We start from the raw sequence: 24308 nt of genomic DNA on the forward strand, positions 1-24308 counted from the left end.
AAAGTTGGATTTTTATGTATCACACCTCAATTGTACACGTACATCTTAATATTTGTATGTATAGATTTATATATTTATGCATTAATACTTTAAAAATAAAGTGTAAAGCAAAAGATTTACATCCAGTGTGCACTGGGCTGATTAGGACGAAAGAAAGAAAGAAAGGAAGGAAGACAGAAGTGGCATCTAGGCTACATCTGACAAATTATATTTTACAATTAAATCAAACAACTGGTGTTTTTTTATTATTATTATTCTGTCCTATGCTTCTGAAAATTGATGTAATTAGTTTCTAAATATTTCAAAGGGGTATCTTCACAAACCACCATTTATGAATGAAACTTTTCTCCAATATGGCTACAATATGATCCAAACATTAGGCTAAATGGTCTAAGCAAAGATGCTTTTGTTTTCTAAAACAGAAAGCGTTGTTAACCCCCTTAATACATCGTTTATGGTGGGAGAATTAATATTTACTTATGTGAGTATAAACCAAATTTTAAGATCCTTTTTTCCCCTTCATAAACAAGCAAACAAATACTTAACACCAATTAGAACATAAACAAAAAATAAAGGGGTACACATATAACAGATATAAAATTTTAAGATCGTTGAAAGGGAATAGAAAGGAACGCGGAATATTTGCGTCAGAGCTGCATGACATCATCTCGGTGCGCCGCAGAGTTGACTGAAAGTTGAGTGAATGTTGATGTTGTGGCTGTAGTTATGAGTGCCATTCACCGGGCTTTAAAGACACACTTCGGATTCGACCAGTTTCGATCTCAGCAGCAGGAAGATGCCGTTAACGCGGTGATAAAGGGTGAAGACACACTTACACTGGATTGTTATGATATGAAATAAATGCCAGAGTTAGCTGAATGCTAGTACAGCTGATGGTTAACGTCAAATGAGTCAGTGATGATGACAGCCACAGTACAGTGGTGATGTTCCAAGATGTATGTGTGTATAAATAAATAAATATATATGTGTGTGCGTGTGTATGTGTATATAATATATGTATATATATGTGTGTGTGCTTGTGTGTTTGTTTTCTCTCTCTCTCTCCCTCTCCCTCTCTCTGTGTGTGTGTGTGCTCCCTCGCAGGTGACAGGGATGTGTTTATCCTGATGCCCACTGGAGCGGGGAAGTCTCTGTGCTATCAGCTGCCTGCTCTTGTGACCAGTGGCATCACTCTGGTCATCTCTCCTCTGATCGCACTCATCCAGGTCAATCCCATCTACAGACATGTGTCTATCATGGATAAGCTGGAGGCATTAGCATTAGAGCAGGCCACCAGTGGATATCTAACCATGGCTTCCCCAGAGATACATAGATTTATTGGCTAAACATATGTATAAAAGAGTATTTAAATTACATGTACATCACATTATTTAGTCATTAAGCAGATGCTTTTATCCAAAAGGACTTACAAATGAGGACAATAGAAGCAATAGATCACCTGAAATGAATCCTTTTTTTTTTATAATAAATATAAAGAAAACAAGCAGTTAGGATAGCCAGATAACCAGTTTTCCTGTGATGAGTAATAAAGACTCTTTTGACGGTTGTGTTTCTTCATGATGACACACTCTGTGTTTTTGCTGCTTCAGGATCAAGTGGAGCACCTGAAAGCTCTGAATGTTCCTGCACGGTCCATCAACTCCAAACTCCCCCCGGCTGAGCGGCGTCAGATCCTGGCGGACCTGGAGAGCGAGAGTCCCCGGCTCAAGCTGCTCTATATCACTCCAGAGATGGTGGCGTCGCCGTCCTTCCAGCCCTGCTTGAGCTCGCTGTGTGCGCGGGGTCTGCTGGCGTATCTGGCTGTGGACGAGGCTCACTGCGTCTCTCAGTGGGGTCATGACTTCAGGCCGGACTATCTGAAGCTCGGGGACCTGCGCTCCCGTCTGCAGGGGGTCCCGTGTGTAGCGCTGACGGCTACAGCACCCAAGAGAGTGCAGCAGGACATCGAGGGCTCGCTGAAGCTGCGCTCGCCACTTGTCTTTGCCACTCCTGTTTTCCGAAAAAACTTGAAATATGACGTGATATTCCGGGATCTGTTGCCTGATCCTTATGTGCACTTGCTTGCGTTTGCCAAAGAGGCTCTGGGTGGAAATACAGCGGAAAAGGTCAGTCACTGGCTTTCTTTGGTTAAGCAAGTTCTTTTACTTTTATTTATTCGCCCTCATGTTGTTCTTGAACCTGTTTACATTTCTTTCATCTGCTGGAAACAAACGTTTAGCATTGAAATGTTTAGCATACAATCACAGTGGAAAAATGATTTGTTTGCATATGTGTCTGTGAGATTGCACTGATATTTTGTTATATGCAGTTCAAACTTTAATTATTTAGATATACCTATATATTTTTCATTTTCTGAATTATAATAAATGATGCTATTTGGCTTTTGGTCATTTGGTCAAATATTTCAAGAAATCCCCTTTGAGGGTGGAGTCATTTGATTGAACATAGTGTAAAATAGAGGTTCTTGAAAAAGTATAAAAGTCTTTCAAAACAGTGCATTTCAGTGCTGTAATTTTTTTACTAAAATTGAAACCATTCAAATTGTTCTTTGTTAATGAAATTAAATAAGAAAAAATAGACAAAAAATGTTAGACAAAATAATGTTAAATTAAAAATATTTCCTTGGCAAATTACCTAAAATAAATAAGATAAATTCGAAGTGCTAAAATTACTGAATTAAAATACATTAAAGCCAAAAGAAATGTTAAATAAAATGAATAAAAATGGCAAAATCAGTAAAACTACAATTCAAAAGAAAACTGAAAATAATAAGCAAAGCTTATTAAAAATATTAATACATTATATAATAGTACAGCAAAATACCAAAACAGCCCCATATAATTCTTTGAACATGATTTTTTTCCTTTAGTTTTTCATGGGCTTTTTTATTTGGCCGTGTCCCACACATTCATCTATGGTGTGTCAACGTGTGGCATCATTGACAAAGAATTAATATCATCGCTTCTTGCAATATGTGAATGTGTGTGAACACTTAAATTTGAGATTTGAGAGCTACATTGATAGGAAAGTAGTATGCGGGTGACTTATGTCTTTTCTGGAAAAGAGCAGCTCGGGCATTTTGAGAAACATCTTCTTTTGTGATCCTTGAGAAGAATAAAGAGGACGGGTAATTTATTTGAGGCGGAGTCTGATTAAATTGTGTTTGGTCGGCAGGGCTGTGGGATTGTTTACTGTCGCACCAGAGAGAGTTGTGAGGAAGTTGCACATAAGCTGACTAAACTAGGAATCCCAGCCAAGCCCTACCATGCAGGTGAACCCCTCACTGCTTCCTCTTCACACTTTTTGGATGATTGTGGCATTGTGTGTGATGATGCATGTTTTTAAGGGAAAGCTCATTCTTGTTAATGTTTCCTCTCTCTGCAGGGCTGAAGGTGGGCGATCGCACTGACAGTCAGACTGATTGGATGACCGATAAAGTGCCTGTTATTGTGGCCACCATCAGTTTTGGTATGGGAGTGGACAAGGCCAATGTCAGGTCTGTCCCGCATTGCAAGTATTGCTTTATAACAGAAAATCAAGTTGTAGTTTTAACCGAAAGTGACACTGACATGTATAATACTGTAAAGCTGCTTGATTTAAGGTTATCTATTACATGAAGCGCTATATCAGGGATAGACAACTCCGGTCCTGGAGGGTCACTATCCTGCAGAGTTTAGTTTCAGCCCTCATAAAAACTCACCTGCCTCTATCTATCTAGTAATCCCGAAAACACTGATTGCCTTGTTCAGGTGTGTTTAATTAGGGTTGGACCTAAACTCTGCAGGACATTGGCCCTCCAGGACCGAAGTTGCCTATCCATGCGCTATATAAATAAACATGTTGTGCCTGGACTCTACTGGCGTAATGCACCACAGAGCTTGCAAAAACATCCATATCACTGTAAACCGATGCGTTCTTAACTGCTGCTTTCACACCACTGTCGTTATTTGTTGTATTTTGTTATTGAAAGGAAAGTGCACAGTAAATATTACGTATTCGTCCAAACAACACTCAGCAGCCTCAGATTCAGCTGCGTTTAAAGCGTTGTGTCTTTTCCTCTTGAGTTGTGTCCAGGAGGGCTGATTTACAATCTTGCACTACAGCGCTACTCAAACCACAATATTGCAGGATCTCACATTAGGTCAAAAAACTAATCAATAGGGCTGGACAGTTAATCGAAAAGCAATCGATTCCGAAATTCATAACGTATCTAGGTTATTTCATTTTTTTTTTGTTTTTATCCTATTACTACTTTTCCCTTAAAAGCATGCTAATATAGTCAACGCTATATGAATGTGACCATTGTGCTCATGTTATTTTGTCTCACACATGAATGGCACTTTAAAAGAATTTAAACTTTTACACGCAGCACTGCTCATCAGTTTCAGTTCTCTTTGTTTACAAAAAAAAAATTTAAGATATGAAATGAACTCTTTCATTAAAAAAAATCTCACCTTTAATAGCGGAGTATGTTTACAGTACAAACCTTGAACTAAGTTCAAAAAGAATAAAATAATAATTGTTCAGTAATCATAATTGAGGTAGAATGTCCAAATAAATGAGGTTTTGATTTTAGGTCAAATCGCCCTAATAAAATATTTATAGACAATTTTATGTTGTCAGTAATGTCGACTGATCATTTCATCGCTAGTGCCTAAACTAATTCTTGGGTCTTTCAGTAGCTCTGTAGACACATCAGTGCTGTGTGCTGTGTTTGTAAGTGTAAATCTGTCTGTTTCCAGGTTTGTGGTTCACTGGAACCTGGCGAAGTCTTTGGCCAGTTACTATCAGGAGTCGGGACGAGCTGGACGAGACGGACTGCCCTCGTCTTGCAGGATCTACTACTCACCCAAAGACCGAGATCAGCTCAACTTCCTCATCCGCAAAGAAATCGGCCGCAAACAGGTTGGGAAGGTCATCCAGTCTCCACATCTCCGTGCTTCTGACTAGTCTCTGTGTCTGAAATACGGTGTGTTTTGAATTCAGGAGAAGCGAGGATCAGAGAAAGAGCAGGATAAAGCACCTTTAATGGACTTCGAGGCAATGGTGGCTTTTTGTGAACAAGAAGGGTGAGCTCAAACACAGACACTTCCGATTCTGGATTTAAAGTGTAATAAATGTTTAATAAAACAGAGTAGTGAAGTTCAAAAACAAACATGCATGCATACCTAGCTCACTTTATATCCATTTAATACATATAATTTGAAACAATATAAAAATGCTCAAGTTATTATATATATATTTTTGTATATATGATAATTTCTGATACGTTTTTATTTTTTCTGGATTCTTTGATAAGCATCATTTGATCAGCACAAAACTGTCCCCCGCTGGTTTCTTCATCTCTGCAGTTGTGTGAGCAAACACCAGAGGACAGTATTTGGCACAGGGTCTATAGTGGTTGCATTCCCCTAATAGGAGAGATTGGGCATATGGTGTTTATTTGTAACGTTCATAATAACGGGGAGCATTTTCCTCAGCCAAACACTTGTTTCTGTGTTTAAAGATCTGCTTCAGGACTGTCGCTGATGAGTGTTGTTTATATTCAGCTTAAAGTGTGTGCCACCATCACATTTTATTTTAGCCCACTGTGGTCTGCTGCCATCTTCCTCTTTATTGCTGAGCCCATGTTTCAAACGGCTGAGACTCTGTTTTTGGTCCCTGTCGTACAGCAGCCACAGCGCCCATAAACACATCCAGTCACGATCAGAGCCACGAACGTCACTGCAGAAGAACGAAACACAGAGTTAATCAACATCTGACTAAACTAACTTAACATTTGACTGCTGTCTCTTCAGGAAGAGCTCTAATCTAATGAGTGGCTTCTGACAGTTTTTAGGAATTTAATGAAATCTAGTGATGTCTAATGTGGGCTGTTGTTGTCGTATCATGAGGAATCAGATTTTTCTTGATCTTTTGAGATTATTGTACAGTAAAAGAGACCATAAAAACATTCAGATCTCAAGACATCCTTTCCAACTAGAAAGTGCATCGAGTCCGATCTGCAGAACGACTCAAATCTTGGATTTGTGATGTTAGAAACCTGAAACTTTACCATACATCCTCCCACATTTACAGTCAACTGCTTGTTAGAGTTTGTAATGTCAGTTTAAGTGCCGTGCCCTCACTAAAATAGCCAGCTAAGTATGGATGTGCGCTGGGTGGAAGCCTTTAATCGCAGTAGAAGCTCTCATAAGTCCTCCGCCTTGTGTTCAAATAAACCTCTTCCAAAATGACTGCAGATGTGGCCCCGGCGCGGAGATGTAATGATGGTGTAGTGACGGGGAGCTTACAGAAGAACAGCAGGAGGATGAGAAACGCCGTCTGCGTGAGCGGGTGGGCTTGAGGAAGAGCCTGCAGTTTGGTCCAGACGTTCTGGAGGATCCCCGTGATTTCCTCTGAAGCGCTCATTCTGACTGCAGTCGAAATACAGACAAAGATTAGTGACCTTCTGGAAAACAACTGATTTGATCACTGTATAGATTGTTATATGATTGAAGAATGTATTTCTGAAGGGAACAGACTGTCTTCAGAACAGTTTACATGGCACTTTCTTTGTATCTTACCTTTGTGTAATGATACCTAATGAAGTAAACTTCGTGAACGCAGCGCTGGTTTGTATACAACGTTTCTTATCTGCCGATCCGAAAGAAGGCCGAGAATTAATTTGCTCTTATACAACGGTTTGTTCTGGTCCTTGATTCTGATTGGCTGAGCTGCGGTCTGAACTGTTGTTAATTACTCCACATACACCTTTGTTTACGTTTGTGTGTTGCTCGGCAACCGCTTTATTGCAAGCACAACTGATTCCGAGGAACTACATTGTTCGGTGGAAGAATTTTTTTTATTATTATATTATTTGCTCTGTTTTATTCTGTGAAACCTTACTACATATGTATGGAACACCTGTTTTATAAAAGCTATAAGCCCCGTGAAGCTGTGGTTTACAGTGAATTTATAACAGCTGAGGGGCGTTGTTAGGCACGTATAGCTTTTTCTCAGTTAGCCCGGCTAATGTTTTTGTTTCGAGTAACGTGAAAATAGACCCATATTTTTGCATGGCACAAGTGTGTAAATGTGGTGGATTAAAAAAAAGCCTGCAGATACGCTGTGATAAAATAAAACACGTGACAGAGACATTTCCCGTGTCTTAAAAGCGTTGTATTAGCACATTTGAGGTTTTAGATTAGCCTACACTGCAGCTGCTGTTGATCGACTCATCATCTGTTCACAGGTGGCTTATTTAACTCTATAAGCATTTAAGACTGATGTTTAATAGAATAACTGGTCTCATGGTGTTGGCAGTGTATGTGTTGGCAGTTATTCAGTTTAATGGCCGTATTTCAGCACTGAGTCAGGGCATAATGTTTCCTGTGATGAAACCTTGTCTTCCTGTTGTGTTCAGTGGTATTTTTTTAAAGCAGCTAGACGGAGAGATGGAGAGATAGAGAGAAAGAGACTGAGAGAGAGATAGAAGCTGGTCGTTAAACTTCTGCTGCGGAGGGTGTTTCCAGCAGGACAGATGCCTGTGGGTGCACCATCACAGGATAAAATAAACCCTGCTGATGAAAGAATCATTCCTCTTGGATTTTTCCTTTTTAAAATAAGTTTTGATCGCCCCGTAATTGAATCTTACCACAAGTGTGTATTTCTGTCTGATCTCTTTCTACCATCAGTAAAAGTTTAGCAGAGCACTCTGACTCTATTCTGTTGAATCAGCTGTTTCTAGTTTTTATATCTGTTTGTCTATGGGATAAAGACCAGACATGCCGTTTTGGTGTATGCTCAAATTTGATATGAATAGAGAGCATATTTAAATGATCATTCATTCAGTCGATTCGTTCAAATGGCTGATTCATTCAGAAACTAAGCAAGTGAATGTCTTTGTGAATGGTTCAATGAATCATTGATTCACTCTAATCATTTAAAAACATGGATTCATTAATGAAACATCACTGTGTGTTTAATCTGAGACACAACAGTTCTCCGAGGGCTTGTATTTTCACTGGTGAAATTACTGGCAGTGTGTCTAAAAAGCAACTATTCACACCTGTACCTTATCTTTTTTTTTTTTTTTTAGGTAAAAACTTTTATGTAACCTATTTTTGTCTTTCTACCAGCCAATGATGAATCTGAAAGTAACACATGCAACTTTCACATCTGGTGCTTTTAATGTTATGGTTTGTTTTAGCAAATAGTTTGCTCCATAAATTCAGTTCAACAGCATTAAGCTGAAGAGGGTAAACTTAATCACTTGACTGAATCTACACATGTATTTTAGGTGTTCTTGCTCCGTCCAAGCCAAAAATGTACATCTCATTCAAATTTACATTACATCTGAGCGCTGTAGCGTATTCTTCAACCACGAGGTACTGTTAATACGACCCATTTCAAGAGCTGCCAAAATTATATTTTTAAATCAGCTAGGGCTATAGAAATGCAACTTAATTTTACGAGTAAATCTCCAAATTATGCGTAGGCTATCCTTCTTTCTACCTGACCCCCCACATCTAGTTTTAACGGCCATCAATAGGGATAAAGTCTTCTTTAGGAGGGTCAGAACCCCACCCCCCACACACCCAAACATTAAAGAAGTTATTTTGAAGACGATGAGATGATGAGATATTTTTCAAATTATCTTCTTTTATGTTCCATAGTTTGCTTGCTGACACATGGGTAAAACTTAGTGGTTTGAAGGACGGAAAGAAGAAAACGATTCAGCGGTTCTTTTGCGCTCGACGTAATGGCGTCATTGGCGATGATTGCCCTTGATTCAAGCCTTCGGTTTACCCGCGCTCATAACACTAGCACAGAATCATTTCAGAATCAATCACCAAAAGAATGGTTCCAGTCGCTCTGTGTGTCAGTCTGCTTCACGCTGAATCACACATGCGCAGTATCATCAGCTCCTCGGTTCACGAATTGGACTCCTCTGACAGAAACGGTTCTTGACTCGTGAACGAGTCAGTCTTGTGTTCATTATCTGGCTTGGCTCGATGTTCATCTTCAGTTCTCTCTTCACATCAGTTCAGTCAGTGTACTGTTTGAGTCAATGAATTACTCCGGGATATTGGTTTGTTTTAACTGCGAGGGAGTGTCAGCCACGTTAAAAAAGTTAACAACTTAAGTCATTTGTGGATTAATGCGTATTGGAGACGTGAACCGTTTAAAATGATTCAGTTCGATTTGGTGAACTGGTTCAAAAAGATCCGGTTACATCAAGTGATTCGTTCGTGAACCGGATATGACAAACTGCTTTGATTTGAACTCTCTCTCACAACAGACCCGGAAGAGAAGACAATGCTGAATAAAGTTGTAGTTTTTGCTATTTTTGGATTAAAATGTATTTTCGATGCTTCAACAAATTCTAACCGACCCTCTGATGTCACATGGACTACTTTTCTTACCTTTCTGGACATGGACAGTAAACCGTACACACAGCTTCAATGGAGGGACTAAGAACTCTCGGACTAAATCTAAAATATCTTAAACTGTGTTCCGAAGTTGAATGGAGGGCTTACTGGTTTGGAACGACATGAGGGTGAGTTATTAATTACATAATTTTCATTTTTGGGTGAACTAACCCTTTAAATAAAATATTTTAAAGTCATCTAATGATTCTTGTTCTGAATATGCCATTAATGACATTTTGGTTGGTGTCTTTTGTAAGTCCTAGTAAAATGTATGAAAGTAATTATTTTTTGCTCCGAAATAATGCAATTTAAAAATCACGCCACATTCTAATCTCTGGAGGGGAAAGAATAAAGCTGTAGTAAGCTTTAATTGTTTATAAGCATGAAACCCCCTGGTCGTCCTTGACCCAAATATGTATTTGAACAACAATTTACAAACTCATAACCGAATTCATATTCATAAAATAGCTTTTGCAAATGCACAATTAAGTTTACATTCGCAAAATAAGGTCCATAAATGTAAAAGTGCATGAATATGCACAATGCAATTTTTTTTCAATGTTTCTGTGAATTTGCAAGCTGTCTTGTGTGTGAATCGCTATGCACTTTGAGAATTTGCTGCCAGGGCCCAATTTACATATTGCAGTTTTATTAAACTTACATTCTCTTTAACCAGTCAGATGGGTGAACCCAGCCAGTCCTTAACGCAGCTTATGATTCAGGAAGCATAGCTTTACACTGTGCTATGTGGTTAGTTTTGACATTCAGATAACCAGACTCCAAATGTTAGTAGTTTTTGATTATACAATTAGTTATTTGCAAGGCTAGATATTGTTATGTCCATTAATCAATGCATTGAAGCATTGAGCAAGGCTTTGTATGGTTGGCTAGATTAAAAACACATTTGATAGATGAAAGAGAGCATCTCTTTGAAAAACACTAACGATGGATTCAATAATCAATTCATACTCATAGAAACATGTGCATGCATACTTGTGTGCTTCTAAACTATGCTTTGCATTCGTGAATATTATTTTGTGAATGTACTGTACATTTGGTTGTGTGTATGTAAATTGTATTTTGTCAATATTAATTTGGTTCTGGAAATTCGTTTTGTCACTTTTTTAGCCCCATATTAGACAACTACATGTAACAATTGCAAGACCTTCACTTTTCTTCGTCATGTTTGGTATTTTGGTGATTTTTATTGAACGTGTGAAGTCAGCTCTCTTCAAGTTCACGTTAACATCATGAGGCACTAATGTTTCACAAACACAAAGCGTCATAGTACTTTTTCAACATCAAGTGTAATTAATGTGTAGTACACAATTGTGTGATACAGTTTTTACTTGAAATGTGTTCGTAAAAGAAGAATCACATTGAATTTCTTTCTTTGTGTGCATCTTTATGACGTGGTTTTAATACAGCAGTTTTTTTTTTCTAAACAGATTTTTTAGGTAATGACAAATTATTAGCTGGAAATGTATCAGTCACTGTTCCTGTGATTTATGAGTCAAGGACAGTTTGGGAAATAGTCAAGGTTGACACTGCAGAAAATTAATGGCATGACCAAACAAAAAGTGCATTCATCTCATCTCATCACATTATTCACAATGTTGCTAGTAAAATAAAATTACCAACAGAATTATGCTTATATTTGATATGTAGCCTAGCCTACTTAAATTATCTCTGTTTGCCCCTTTTTTAAAAGTTTTGTCCAACTCTGTACACAGTTTGAGAGTTCAGAGTCTTTTGTGGGCCGCTATGCAGCTGAACCTTTCCCCTCCCGTTCCTGCTCTGTTAATGTCTCTCACGAGTTTTTAAGTTGGAGATGTTCTGCTGACCAAGTCATTATTTTCACGCTCAGTTATTCAAAGACATTAACGCAAATACACACAGTGTCTGCTCTCACCTTCTTCTCCAGTTGTGTTCCCCGTAACACTCCTCACATGAACTTGAGTGAAGTTTGGAGCGCTCTGTCCCGTCACACAGTTATCGTGAGCTGCTAGTCATGCTGTGTTTGAGATTTCCAGTATTACCAATCTTTTGGGACGGGCTGTGTAGCTCCTACAGCACACACAGCATACGTTCTGTCAGTCTCTCTCTCTCTCTCTCTCTCTCTCTCTCTCTGTTTACCATGTCCTTCCCCTCCCCCTTTTTTGTGTGGCTCGTCTTTTCTCCTCCCCTCAAATCACTGTGGAAACCGTTTTTTTCTCCTCCTTTTGTCAAACTGAGTCTGGAGGCCCTTTTTGAAACTGTCTGTTTAGTGTTATAATACTTGTGTGTGTGTGTCTATAAACTAGATTTGGAAAACATATTCCTGGTCCTGAAAAGTAGGAATTTTACACATGTTTTATAGAGTATATAGTGTTAAGATTATTGAATCCAACATTTTACCCCAAAATCAAAAAAGACAAGCATATTAATAAATAAATAAATCGCGATAAATTACATCCAAAATGAACTCTTTTTTTTTTACATAGTATACTTTGGCCTATGTGTGATGTGTATTTTTATTTTATATATATATATATATATATATATATACAACACACACACACACACACACACACATACATAAAGTGTTTGGATTCAAAAGGAAGGAAGCATTGCTCTCTATGTGGCTTTAGAAAACACTAATGTGAAAAGTGAACAGCGGGGAATGGACTTCTGGACATGGGCGGCAGTGCTGGCACAGAGGGGCTATGTAAATATGTTTTGGGAGGGTTTCTGCCTCTCTGTGGCCCTGCAGTACCAGCTATTTCAGACTCTGAAACCTGAAACCCAGCAGTCAGTGAAGTGAGAAGCCCACATATCTATTTTAGCGTTCAGTCTACACAGCAGGTGTGAGAAGCTGGTAGAAAACATCTCTGTTCTTCATTACGAGGGTGGTTCACCAAAACAGTGGTATTTGTAAACAGAAGTTGTCATTTACTCAGCCATTCGACTTACTCTCTGACATGGAGCACAAAAGGAGACTGTTTTCCAGACAGTGAAATTAATGCACATATGAAACCAGATGCACATGGAATATCAGATCTACTGTAATGATCAACACCATCATGGTGACACACTACATTACATAAGATGAAACCTAAAAACTTTAATGTACATGACTTAAAAGAGATAAGGTTTTTTTTTTTTTTTATCATTTAAAATGTGAAGTGTTGTGGGAATGTCAGTTTTTCACTGTAAATTAAGATGAGATTTTCACTTCCAAAATCTGTCCGTTTGTGTTCAGCGTCCTGAGAGTTTGGATTTGTTTGTTACTCCTGTTAATCTTTCATCATTCTTCATTTCCAGGTGCAGACATGCCACCATCTCACAGTTTTTTGGCAATCCGAAGCCCAACTGCGCCGGCGTGTGTGACTTCTGCCGCGACCCCAAACTGGTGCGCGCTCAGCTGGCGAGAGCAGCCGCCCTCAGCACCAGGACCGGCCCGGGACAGAGCGCGGAGCCCAGGGGGCCCTTCGGCTTCGACCCTGAACTCTACGCCGGAGGCAGGAAGGGTTACGGCTTTGAGAGGTCAGCTGACCTCATACTGAAGCAGCTGTAGTGTGTGATCAGAGCTGTTCGTCTGTGGAGACTCAGAGCTTCTGTGTGTGTGTGTGTGCAGACATGATGAGGAATGGGGCAGTGAGGAAGATGACTCAGAGAAGAGGAAGAAAGAATTCGGAAGTCTCTTCAGGAAACAGATGAGTCTCAGAAGGGTGAGCACACGGACAGGGCACTCACTAGCTCAAGAACAAATGGTGAATCTCATAAAAAACATACCCAGGTCTCTTTTAAACCAGAAGTGTTACTCAAGGCTGTTTCCGCCACTGAATTGTGCAATATAAACATAATTGTGATTTAAAGGGATAGTTCACCCAAAAATGAAAATTCTGTCACTAATTACTTTAATTACGGTTGAATCACTGATGTCACATGAATCATTTTAACAATCTCCTAGCTATGTTTCTGAGCCTTGATTGTGTTAGGATCCTTTACAGTTACAAGAGGGTGAGTAGTTAATGACATAATTTCTATTTTTGGGTGAACTATCCCTTTAAAGTTAAATTCTGATGAATGTAATGTTCGTAAGTCTTGCTGCGTCGACGGTGCTGACGGTGATACTGGTGTTAAGCCACAACACCGCTTACATCACTTGCCCACCGCGGCACTGACCCCCACCGTCTTTTAGATTTTTTTACAGTAATAAAAATAATTTAGTTCAGTAAAAGAACAGACACTACAATTGAAAACATGCCGAACGCTAGTCGCATCACGGATCAGATTTAATTTCTCCAGTGAGGAGAGCTGACTGACGGGAAGAGCGAGGTGAGACAGACAAGACCGCGGCGGATCATTTCGTTTCGAAACGAAATTCAAAAGCACCTGTTTGGCCATATTTGTAATTTTTTTAATCCTTTTGCTGTTTATCTAAGGAGATTTTTTTTTTTTTTAAACATTCATTTCATATTTCATTTGTTCAACGGTGTTTGTTGATGTTTATTTTATTTAAACTTTTTGTCATTTATTTATTTATTTTATTTCACATCAAGGTGTAATTATTTTACTAATAAACATTCTATATTTCTTATTTATTTGGTTATATATTAAACGTTTACTTATTTCCAGTTTTGTATACCTTATCTATTTAAACTTTACGTAAGTTATTTGTTATGTTATATTAGGCGTAGCCTGCCCTATAGCATGTTTTTTAAATAGGCTAAAATGAGTTTGATGCTGTATTTTGTTGTTGCATTTAAGCAATTTTTAATTCAAACTGCACACAGCACTTTTAAGCTATTTAAAAGCGAAAAAGAAAGAAAAAAAAGAGGGAACACCCTTCCCTGCTGTGATACCTGTATTACCGGTGTTGTCACATGTCGATTAACCAGTGGGAACATTTCTACATCGTCACAACACCACTGTTCATAATATTAAAAAAATTGTACAAAGAATAGAAAATTCTAACAAATAATTTTTTTTTACAATTTCTATAATAAAATCTTAACGGACACTTTTGCATTATTGCTGAATTAAAGTAATAATTTCTTTCAAAAATCCTATAAACTCCAAACAGTAAAATGACTGTAATACAGTTTATTCCAAAAAAGTATTGTAGTAAATACTTACATGATGCATAAATACTTTATCATTTGAATTATATATTCTTCTCACATCACAAAAAGTAGAAATGAGATCTTTTTCTTTTTTTGACATTACAATAATGATAGACAGGGGAAAATGTGCTGACATTTGATGGCATGCAATCACACAAGTACAGTGATAGATTCCCATGAAAAACAACTCGACTGCAATCCTCCGTCACTTCACCCTCACAATCTGAGTCTGTGCCAGAACATTCCTCCAGATCCCTCTCTCTCTCTGTCTCTCTCTCTCTCTCTCTCTCTCTGTCTCTCTCTCTCTCTCTCTCTCTCTCTCTCTCCCACTCTCTCTGTCTCTCCCTCTCCTCCACATGTGTTTTCCAGCTGTGTTTGAGGCCTCCCCCAGAAAAGCCGAGCTGTACGGAAGAGTTTTCTTTAGAAAACAAGAAATCAAATAATGCTTTATTTTCTCTATACAAGTTGCATTTTACAAAATCATAGCTTTTTAAGTTTTGCACAGGTAACACCACTCAAATTTCTGTCGTTTATTATGAATTTATAGTACAAGCATTTCTGTGTTTGTTGCTGTTAGGAGAATACAGAGATTTGAGCATGTTGAACCAGTGATGCCGTCATCAGCTTCTCTTCTGTTTTCTTGTTCATAGACATCAGATGTGGCTAAAGAGACGTTTGTTCCACCAGGTCAGTACCAGTGTTGTTACACATGTAGTTCTCCGTGCTCAGGACATTTGAGTCAATAAATTGGACACAATGTTTCAGTTTGCATTCCTGCTGATGAAGGCCAGCGTCCTGCAGAGTTTAGCTCCAGCCAGCTCCCAACACACTTGTCTTCATAACCGTGGTTCAGGTGTGAGCTCTGCAGGACGGTGGCCCTCTAGGAGCAGGTCTGGAGTAAAGCTTCACACTGTTCATGTTTTCTCAGATGATGATTGCATGTTGAGGGATGCCAGCAGTCAGAGAATCCCCAGACTCACGGTTAAGGTAAAACAACACATCCTCCAGACTGTGTCACACTTAATAAGAGAAGAGATTTGTAAACCGCATAAAACAGCTAATTTGTACATGAGCCATAACTTCAGTTGTTCACATTCAGAAACACAGTGTTCATATCCATAAGATGATACCATGGTATTTAGAGATTTAGCATTAATAAACTTAACTTAAATTCTTAAATACATCATTATATTACTCATCTGTTCTCTAGATAACTGTTTTGTCATTCGTCATCGAAAAATCTGTATCAGTAAATTAATATTACCCATGCAGTACTTGCGTTGTATTTCTTGTGTGCTAAATTTTTAGTTTTAATATAGTAGTGGATATTAATCGTTCATAGAAAAACCTGTATGCAACACTGTGTCCCATCCAAACAAGATTAAAAAACAAAAAATGTCCTGTGTTTGGTCTGAGATTTCCAGCTGTATTTGTTCTGGGTGTTACAGTGTGAGGTGAACAGTGGTGCCCTCTGCTGGCACACATGTGCACTGGAGTCTCAAACTCCGTCTGAAACCTCTGCTTATTCAAAGTATTTGTGTGTGTTTTAGAGCAGAGAGCACTGCCTGTCTCTGCTGCAGGAGTGTCTGACCAACCACAGGGGGGCAGCAGAGCTCTCACACAGGTAATGCAGACATCAAACATCACCCTGTCTAATTGTTGCAATGCTAGATCTTTCTGTTTCAAAATCCTCCTTAGATGCAGCAGTTTTTGTCCATTGGTAGTAGTGGTGTGTTTTTATCAAGGATAATAATAGGGCTGCAAAATGATTAGTTGCAATTAATCGATTCAATATAAAAGTTTGTTTACACACTTTATGTACTGTGTATATTATTATGTATAGAAATACACACACATACATGTATATATTAAGGGAAAATATGTTTGATTTATCATTTATATGCAACATATTTATATGAAACTATATACAAGTGTTACAAGTATATATATATATATATATATATATATATATATATATATATATATATATATATATATATATATATATATATATATTATAAATAAACACAGTACACACACAAAGTATGTAAACATTATTAAAACTGTAATTTTGAATCGATTAATCATTTTACAGTCCTAGATAATACAAACACTTTGTTTCAAGTTTGTACGATGTAAATTTATTTATTTATTTTTATTAAATTTTTTTAATGTGTCTTGTGCTTTATTTGGTCAAAAATACAATACATCACATGATTCTTTAGAAATCATTCTAATATTCATGAATTCTTTATAGTTCAAAAGAACAGCATTTATCTGAAATAAAAATCTTCTGAAACTATATAAGTCTTTACTTTCACTACTAACAGTGTAATGCATCCTTCCTGAATATAAGTGTTAATTTCTTCAATCAATCAATCAATCAATCAATCATTGTCACTGATCCCAATCTTTTTAATAGTTGTGTATGTCAATTTCTCATATCGCTTATATGGTTTCATGATAATATCTTGTGAAGAACATCCTGGGACTTCTTGTTGTCATAAATGATTGGGGACATGTCCTTATTATATATAATCTATAATATAATATTAAAAGAAGAATACATTATTAAAGTGCTCCTATTATGTTGTGATTGGTCTACGACGTACAGCGATGTTGAAAATGATAATAGTTCTGTATTTTGAACGCTATAGAAAATATAAACATCTATTATTTTTCATACTTCCAGGATGTGATTCTGTTGGTCCATAAACAGGATACTGATCAATCTTTGAACAGCAAGCATTTTGTGAATCCCACAGATTAGAGAAGCAGTCGTCGGTAGAATGACGTGTTTGAGGGCAGGAAGTTGTTCAATAGATGATAGGAGTGCATTATACAAATGTCTTTCCCCATGATGTGTAGCCATAACAGAAATGGGATTTGAGTTACTAACGACTGGTTTAAGTTGTTCAGAGTTGATTCTTTCTTAGCTTTACAACTTTGCAGATCATTGACATACAGCTACTTTACACACTGCATGAAAGGCAATTTGTAAATGGCATAATGGGGCACTTTAATATTATTAAAAAGTTAAGTAATGTCATATGTAATCTGATGTCATTTGTAATGGTTGTTTTGGTATATATTCTTCCTATCACCAGCTCTGACACACTTGACGAGGCTGTAGAAATAGAGCACGAGATCTTCAGAGCCAGTAAATCAGCAAACCTGTACAAGGCTTCGGTTCTCAAGAGAGTGAGTGTTACTAATGCGTGTTAATCTCATCTCATTCAAAACTAATTGATTTATCAGTGACATGCTACAGTAAACTCACATATAACTCTCTCCAGGTGTCAGAGATGAAGAAAAGCGCAGCTGCAAGTGTTGCTGAAGAGAAACGGTCTGAATCGAATGAAGAGACGGCGACCTGCTCTTCATCATCTCAACCTCTAGACGGCTTCACTTCTCAAGTCTACTCAGTGAGCCAATCACAGTTTGTCTTTAAAGACCGGTGGAAATGCAAACTTAAAATGTGTTTAAACTTGTGCTGTCAAACGATTAATTGCGATTACTCACATCCAAAATAAAGGTTTTTGTTTACATATGTATTAAAATAAAATAAATATATATATATTTGTACTGTTTATTTATTATGTATATATAAATACAAACACATGGCTGTATATATTGTGACAAATGTACATGTATTTATATGTATATATTTATATTAATCTAAATGATATTCTATATAAATATATTTAATATATAAACATTTATAAATATATACATGCATGTGTGTATGTACATAATAAATAAACACACACATTATGTAAACAAAAACTTTTATTTTGGATGCAATTAATCGTTTAACAGCATTAGTTTAAACCAACTTTCAGTATGAAATAATTAAGGCTGTCAAACAATCAATCGTGATTAATCGCATCCCAATAAAAAAAATGTTTACATTATGTGTTAGTGTGTGTACTGTGTGTATTTATTATGTGTATATATTTATGAAAAATTTTAAGTTTATATATTAAATATATATATATATATATTATAAGAATCTAAATATATAAATGTTTATACATGTAAACAATATTTTTCAATATTTTCAAAATATATACTGTGTGAGTGTGTATAAACATTAGTAAAAAAATATACACAGTACACAAACATATATCATGTAAACAAAAACTTTTATTTTGGATACGATCAATCAATTGACCGCACTATAAATTATATATTGCTGGACTTTCTGGGATTCAGTTGGACCAAGAAATATATATATATAAATTGAAGTTGAATACGGTTTTATCCACAGTGAAAGCAGACAAGTAAAAAATACAAATAGTCGTCATCTTGTTTTAATCCCCTTCTAGCTGAAGAGGAAGCGTGTAGGAGCAGGATTTCGTGGCTCGTCCAGCCTGTTTCAGACAGCTGGAGATCTGCTGAAGAACTCTCAGAAGGAGACGCTTGCCGCAGACAAGAGACCTGGAGACCCCATCTGTGAGGACGAGGAGCAGGTGGAAACCGGAGAAACACTGAAGATGAAAAGCAGTAAAACAACTCCTGCTGACACGTCTCCCATCAAAGCCAAAACCAGCACGACTTCGCCCCTGAGCAGCCCCAGTAAAAAACTCACTAAGAAACAGCAGAAACTAGCAGAGGCGGCCAAAGACATGCGCCGCATATCACAGTATTTCGGAAAAAAGCAAGTGGACACCGCTCAGATGAAAACAGGAAGTGTTATATCCGAGCCCGAGGAAGAAGTATCTCAGAATCACTCGTCTTCACCAAATCACACCGACTTAATAACAAAGATCAGCACGTCTACAGATGTAGAAACCTCTACTGGTGTTCTTCAGCAACAGAGTCCATCTGCAGAAGAGATGGCCAACCGAGACGGGACGTCCACAGCAGACCCAGCGGTTCAGGGGTATGACGGAGGAAGACGCATCTTAGAGATTTAACATGACTTCTGAATGTGCTCTGAACTCTTGTTTCTTTGTCCAAACAGAGAGCATCACCAATCTGACGCCCAGCGAAAATCACCAAAACAAGTAACACCACAAATATTCTTTATCAAAAGGGGTCATATGCCCCCTTTAACACTTTTTAGGAGCTGTCAGTCATGTCAGTAGTTTTTATTCTCTTATTTCTTTTCCACAGTCACATGAGAACAGATCACCGTCTCCTCCAGCGAAACGCAGCCGCGTGATGAAGGACACTAAGAGAGTGACCTTTGACCCGGTGGTGCAGGAGACACAGTTTGACACCGTGGTGAACGGAGACGCCGCTGGGACCTCGCGAACGCCTGTGACGCTCAAAGAAGCTGCCGATATCGTGGTGCGCTGCCTGGATCCGTTCTACAAAAAGGGCAAATTTGCAACTAAGGTGATTTTTCTCAACTGTTGGGTCTCACGTCTGTTTATACCCTCATGTGGTGTTCGGGTCAATTTGACCCGGAGAAGATTTTCTTTTTCCCGAAAATAATAGTTAATGTTATCGCTTTGGACTGAAACTTAGTGACTTTGTTCCCAAAGGGTATAACTACAATTTAAAAAAAATTGGGAAATTTCTTACTTTTTTTGTGGGGGTTTTGTTACCTTGTTACACTTGTGGTGTTCCCGGTCAAAAATGACCGGCCTATAAAAAATAGCTCATAAATCACTCATTATACCATATTTTCACCCAATCTTGGATTCAATCTTTTTGTCAACTTGTTCTCTTTCAATTAGGACTGGTTTTATATTTCTGTTTGCATCTGATTAATCGTGGGCCTCATTTATCTGAGAGTAGGCATCTCGTTTTTTTGAGTAAAAAACAAATAATTTATGAGTAAATTTGGAAATATGAAAAAAAAATTATGAAAAAAAATGGCTACTGTTGATCACACTAGTCTACTCCAATGTTTCACCAGGAATTTTGTTTTGAAACTTTTGTTTTGTAAAAAATATGGCACAAAGTCACACTTGTGGTGTTCCCGGTCAAAAATGAACCGGCCTATAAAAAAAAGCTTATAAAATCACTCATTATACCATATTTTCACCCAATCTTGGATTCAATCTTTTTGTCAACTTGTTCTCTTTCAATTAGGACTGGTTTTATATTTCTGTTTGCATCTGATTAATCGTGGGCCTCATTTATCTGAGAGTAGGCATGGTCAAAAATGGTCACAATGGCCGACCATTGAAAGTGAATGGGAGAGACTGAAAATAACAGAACAATTTAGTTTTCAGGAGCATGTTCATTATTTTCATGTTACACATATGTGCATATGTGCTTGCAAACATCGAGCCCTTGGACCTGTGCATGTATCGATACATTTATACACACGCTACCCAGACACACACACGTTAAAACACACAAACTTTTTTGAGTATTACACAAGGAAAACCTTCAGGAGGAGGCTGTTCCTAGAAGAGCTGGGGAAATCCATGGTGACCCCCCTGATACAGAGGCGCCAAAATATACCCAGAGCACTGCCCTCTGCTACATTGGTGAGAGACATACAAACACCAGAACCAGGTCCTTCAGCTGGCACAGGCAAAGGAGAGAAACGAAAGAGATGCACTTTGTGTGCCCCAAAAGATGTGAAAACAGGCACTCTCTGTTTCAAATGCAGAGTGCACATTTGCAAGGCACATACATTAAACTGTTGTCAGTCATGTGCATAAGTGACACAAAATGACCAATTGCAAGTTACCTTAAAAATGCCTTTGTTAGTCACTTGTATGAGTTCACACAGAGACCGTCACAGTTTCTTATTTTGGTTAGTTCATAATTTGGAAAACTGAAAGAAAATGAACAGTATTTGATTTGTATTCTCTATATGACAGCGTTAATGTGTTTATTTTTTGTATGTCACAATGGTCATTATTGTCATGGAACAGCACAAGTGTTACTGTGCACCCCTTTTCTGAAAAATTAAAGCATTTCAAAATACAAGCCCTGTGTTTTGTAATCTTCTACATTCACTTTCAATGGTCGGCCATTTTTGACCGGGAACATCACAAGTGTGACTTTGTGCCATTTTGTACAAAATAAAAGCATTTAAAAAAAAATTCCTGGTTAAATATTAAAGTAGGCTAGTGTGATCAACAGATGAAACTTTTTTTCACCTTTTTCACAATATTGACAAAATTATTAACAAATAATGCTTTTTTCACTCAAAAACTGAGGTGCATAAGCTCGGATAAATGACTCCTAAAATTAAATAGTTTGAAAATTAAATGCAAAACCAGTCCTAACTGAAAGATAACAAGTTGACAAAAAGATTGAATCCAAGATTGGGTGAAAATATGGTATAATGAGTGATTTCTAAGCTATTTTTTATAGGCCGGTCATTTTTGACCGGGAACACCACAAGTGTGACTTTGTGCATTATTTTTTACAAAACAAAAGTTTCAAAACAAAATTCCTGGTGAAACATTAGAGTAGACTAGTGTGATCAACAGTAGCCATTTTTTTCATAATTTTTTTTCATATTTCCAAATTTACTCATAAATTATTTGTTTTTTACTCAAAAAATGAGATGCCTACTCTCAGATAAATGAGGCCCACGATTAATCAGATGCAAACAGAAATATAAAACCAGTCCTAATTGAAAGAGAACAAGTTGACAAAAAGATTGAATCCAAGATTGGGTGAAAATATGGTATAATGAGTGATTTATAAGCTTTTTTTTTATGGGCCGGTCATTTTTGACCGGGAACACCACAGGTGTTATTGGGTTTTGAACACCACATGAGGGTTAAAATATTAGACTATGTTTTATTTTGAATAATTTCCCCCAGGATCTGTTCAAATCCTTTGCCCGTTTCCTCTCCCATCTTCTCACGGAGGGAAAAACTGCATATCGAGGCCAAGGTGAGACTATCCTTAACCTCATTAAAATCCAACAACAACAACATCACACAGTTTCTCAGCTGCTGATTTAGCTTTGCTGTTCCCCCCCCACAGTGAAGATGGAAGCAAAGAGCCTGATCAAGAGCTTCTTCAGCAGGATTCAGCGCTGTGAGAGCGAGACAGACTGGAGACACTTGAAAGTGGAGGACAGATAGCCGTCGTCTTCATTATGTCCCTTCATCCACACCTCTGGAGCTCCACCCATCCCTTTATTGTCAGAGATGTCGTGTGTTTCGCAGCATGCTGCTGTATATCTCAGGTGTATGGAGGGGGCCTTAGCGTACATTGCACATTAATATGAACCGCTATGAAAAAATACTGTTTTATTTTTGAAGTCAAGCAACAGACCTCGATAGCTGTTATGTAGCATTAGTTGCTTATAATGCTCTCAGAGTATTAGGAACTGTAATGAAATCTACATTAAAAGACAAATGTTTACAAATGAAAGAATTGATGCTGGATAATTTATGAGGTGTAATTGGTTAGTTGCTTGTCTTTGCTTGTCCGCTTTTCCCAGCAGCCTCGGCTGCTGAAATATTTTCTGCATTAATTTTACCCACAGGGATTAACAAAAGATCCTTACATGTTTAGGCCATGAACCAAATCAACCCACTCCCAGATGAATCACCACAATAGATGTGTCCCAGTTTACATACTTATGTATTGTACTATTCATTTTTGTAGTATAAATATTGTGATTAGTTAAAAGAAATTCAAAACGAAATACCAGAATAATGCACTTAAAGAAGTCTGAAAAATGTTGCAACTTTAATTACTTAATAATGGAGGAGGGGCTCTAGTCAATCAGATGTTGGATGACAAAAGATCCTTATAACATTCATACACTAGACGATAAGACGATAATAATCTTGTACTTTTAACATCTTTATGAGTGCAAGAACTGCACATCAGCATTGCTAATTGATATAATGGACCCTTTTCACAAGACTGTGATGACGTGTTTCAATGGTCATCATTTTCTTTTGCCATTTGAGTGAGTGGGAATGCAAAAACATATTTTTGTTGTGCTCTATGATGACTTCCGCTGCTGAGAAACATGGATGTGAAGAAGCTCCATTTGATCTGAAACGCTTGCTGTTGTTTTACAGTGACTTTTGTTTCTGTTGTAACAGATACTTCTCTGATTGGTGGATCGCTCTTCAGGATTATGGGTAGTGTAGTTCTTCACTGGGAATTAAGCTATTAATGCTTTTGTAAAGTATAGTTCTTTTATACTTAGTTAGAAGTCACGTCAAGTCACCTTTATTTATATAGTGCTTTAAACAAAATACATTGCGTCAAAGCACTGAACAACATTCATTATGAAAACAGTGTGTCAATAATGCAAAATGATAGTTAAAGGCAGTTCATCATTGAATTCAGTGATGTCATCTCTGTTCAGTTTAAATAGTATCTGTGCAATCAAGTGAACGATATCGCTGTAGATGAAGTGTCCCCAGCTAAGCAAGCCAGAGGCGACAGCGGCAAGGAACCGAAACTCCATCGCTGACAGAATGGAGAAAAACCAGGCTCAGTTTTTAGGGCGGTAGAGGTCCTTTCTAGGTGCTGATCCACCATCTGGTCTGGATACGTACTGGATCTGGGTGACTGCAGTGACCCTCTGATCTGGATACGGACTGGATCTTGTGGCTACGGTGACCTCGAAATAAGAGAGAAACAGACAAATATTAGCGTAGATGCCATTCTTCTAATGATGTAGAAGGTACATTGGGTGTTATGGGAAGTGTTCCCAGTTCCGGTTTACCTAATTAATGCAGCTTAAAAATCCTTTAACGGATTTGGATATTAAAAGCATATTAGTATGTTATGTGTATGCCAGGTTAAAGAGATGGATCTTTAATCTAGATTTAAACTGCAAGACTATGTCTGCCTCCAGAACAATGTTAGG

The 24308-nt window shown here is 37.7% G+C and overlaps 2 protein-coding genes across 3 annotated transcripts; one reads left to right on the forward strand and one right to left on the reverse strand.

The window, feature by feature from the left end:
- The first annotated feature begins 294 nt into the window (after positions 1-294).
- Positions 295-23606, forward strand: recql5 (RecQ helicase-like 5). 2 transcript variants are annotated; one of them, XM_052552071.1, is made up of 19 exons: positions 302-820; positions 1105-1226; positions 1611-2126; positions 3196-3292; positions 3406-3517; positions 4764-4926; positions 5008-5090; positions 12738-12959; positions 13051-13144; positions 15193-15229; positions 15471-15529; positions 16093-16166; positions 17650-17743; positions 17839-17967; positions 18871-19427; positions 19509-19551; positions 19661-19885; positions 22288-22360; positions 22454-23606. In XM_052552071.1, the coding sequence occupies exons 1-19, from the start codon at positions 727-729 to the stop codon at positions 22552-22554; spliced, it is 2895 nt and encodes a 964-aa protein (XP_052408031.1). In that variant the 5' UTR covers positions 302-726; the 3' UTR covers positions 22555-23606. The 2 variants fall into 2 exon arrangements, with proteins under 2 accessions (XP_052408032.1, XP_052408031.1); XM_052552072.1 differs by lacking the exon at positions 22454-23606 and having other exon boundaries at positions 295-820; positions 19661-19917; positions 22243-22288.
- Positions 5124-11556, reverse strand: smim5 (small integral membrane protein 5). Its single transcript, XM_052552158.1, has 3 exons — positions 11347-11556; positions 6315-6437; positions 5124-5745 (listed from the first exon to the last, which is right to left on the reverse strand). Exons 2-3 carry the CDS (start codon positions 6430-6432, stop codon positions 5654-5656), a joined length of 210 nt encoding a protein of 69 aa, XP_052408118.1. The 5' UTR covers positions 6433-6437; positions 11347-11556; the 3' UTR covers positions 5124-5653.
- Positions 23607-24308: the final 702 nt, after the last annotated feature.

This window comes from Carassius gibelio, chromosome B3 (genome assembly GCF_023724105.1).
Source record: "Carassius gibelio isolate Cgi1373 ecotype wild population from Czech Republic chromosome B3, carGib1.2-hapl.c, whole genome shotgun sequence".
Lineage (NCBI taxonomy): Eukaryota > Metazoa > Chordata > Actinopteri > Cypriniformes > Cyprinidae > Carassius > Carassius gibelio.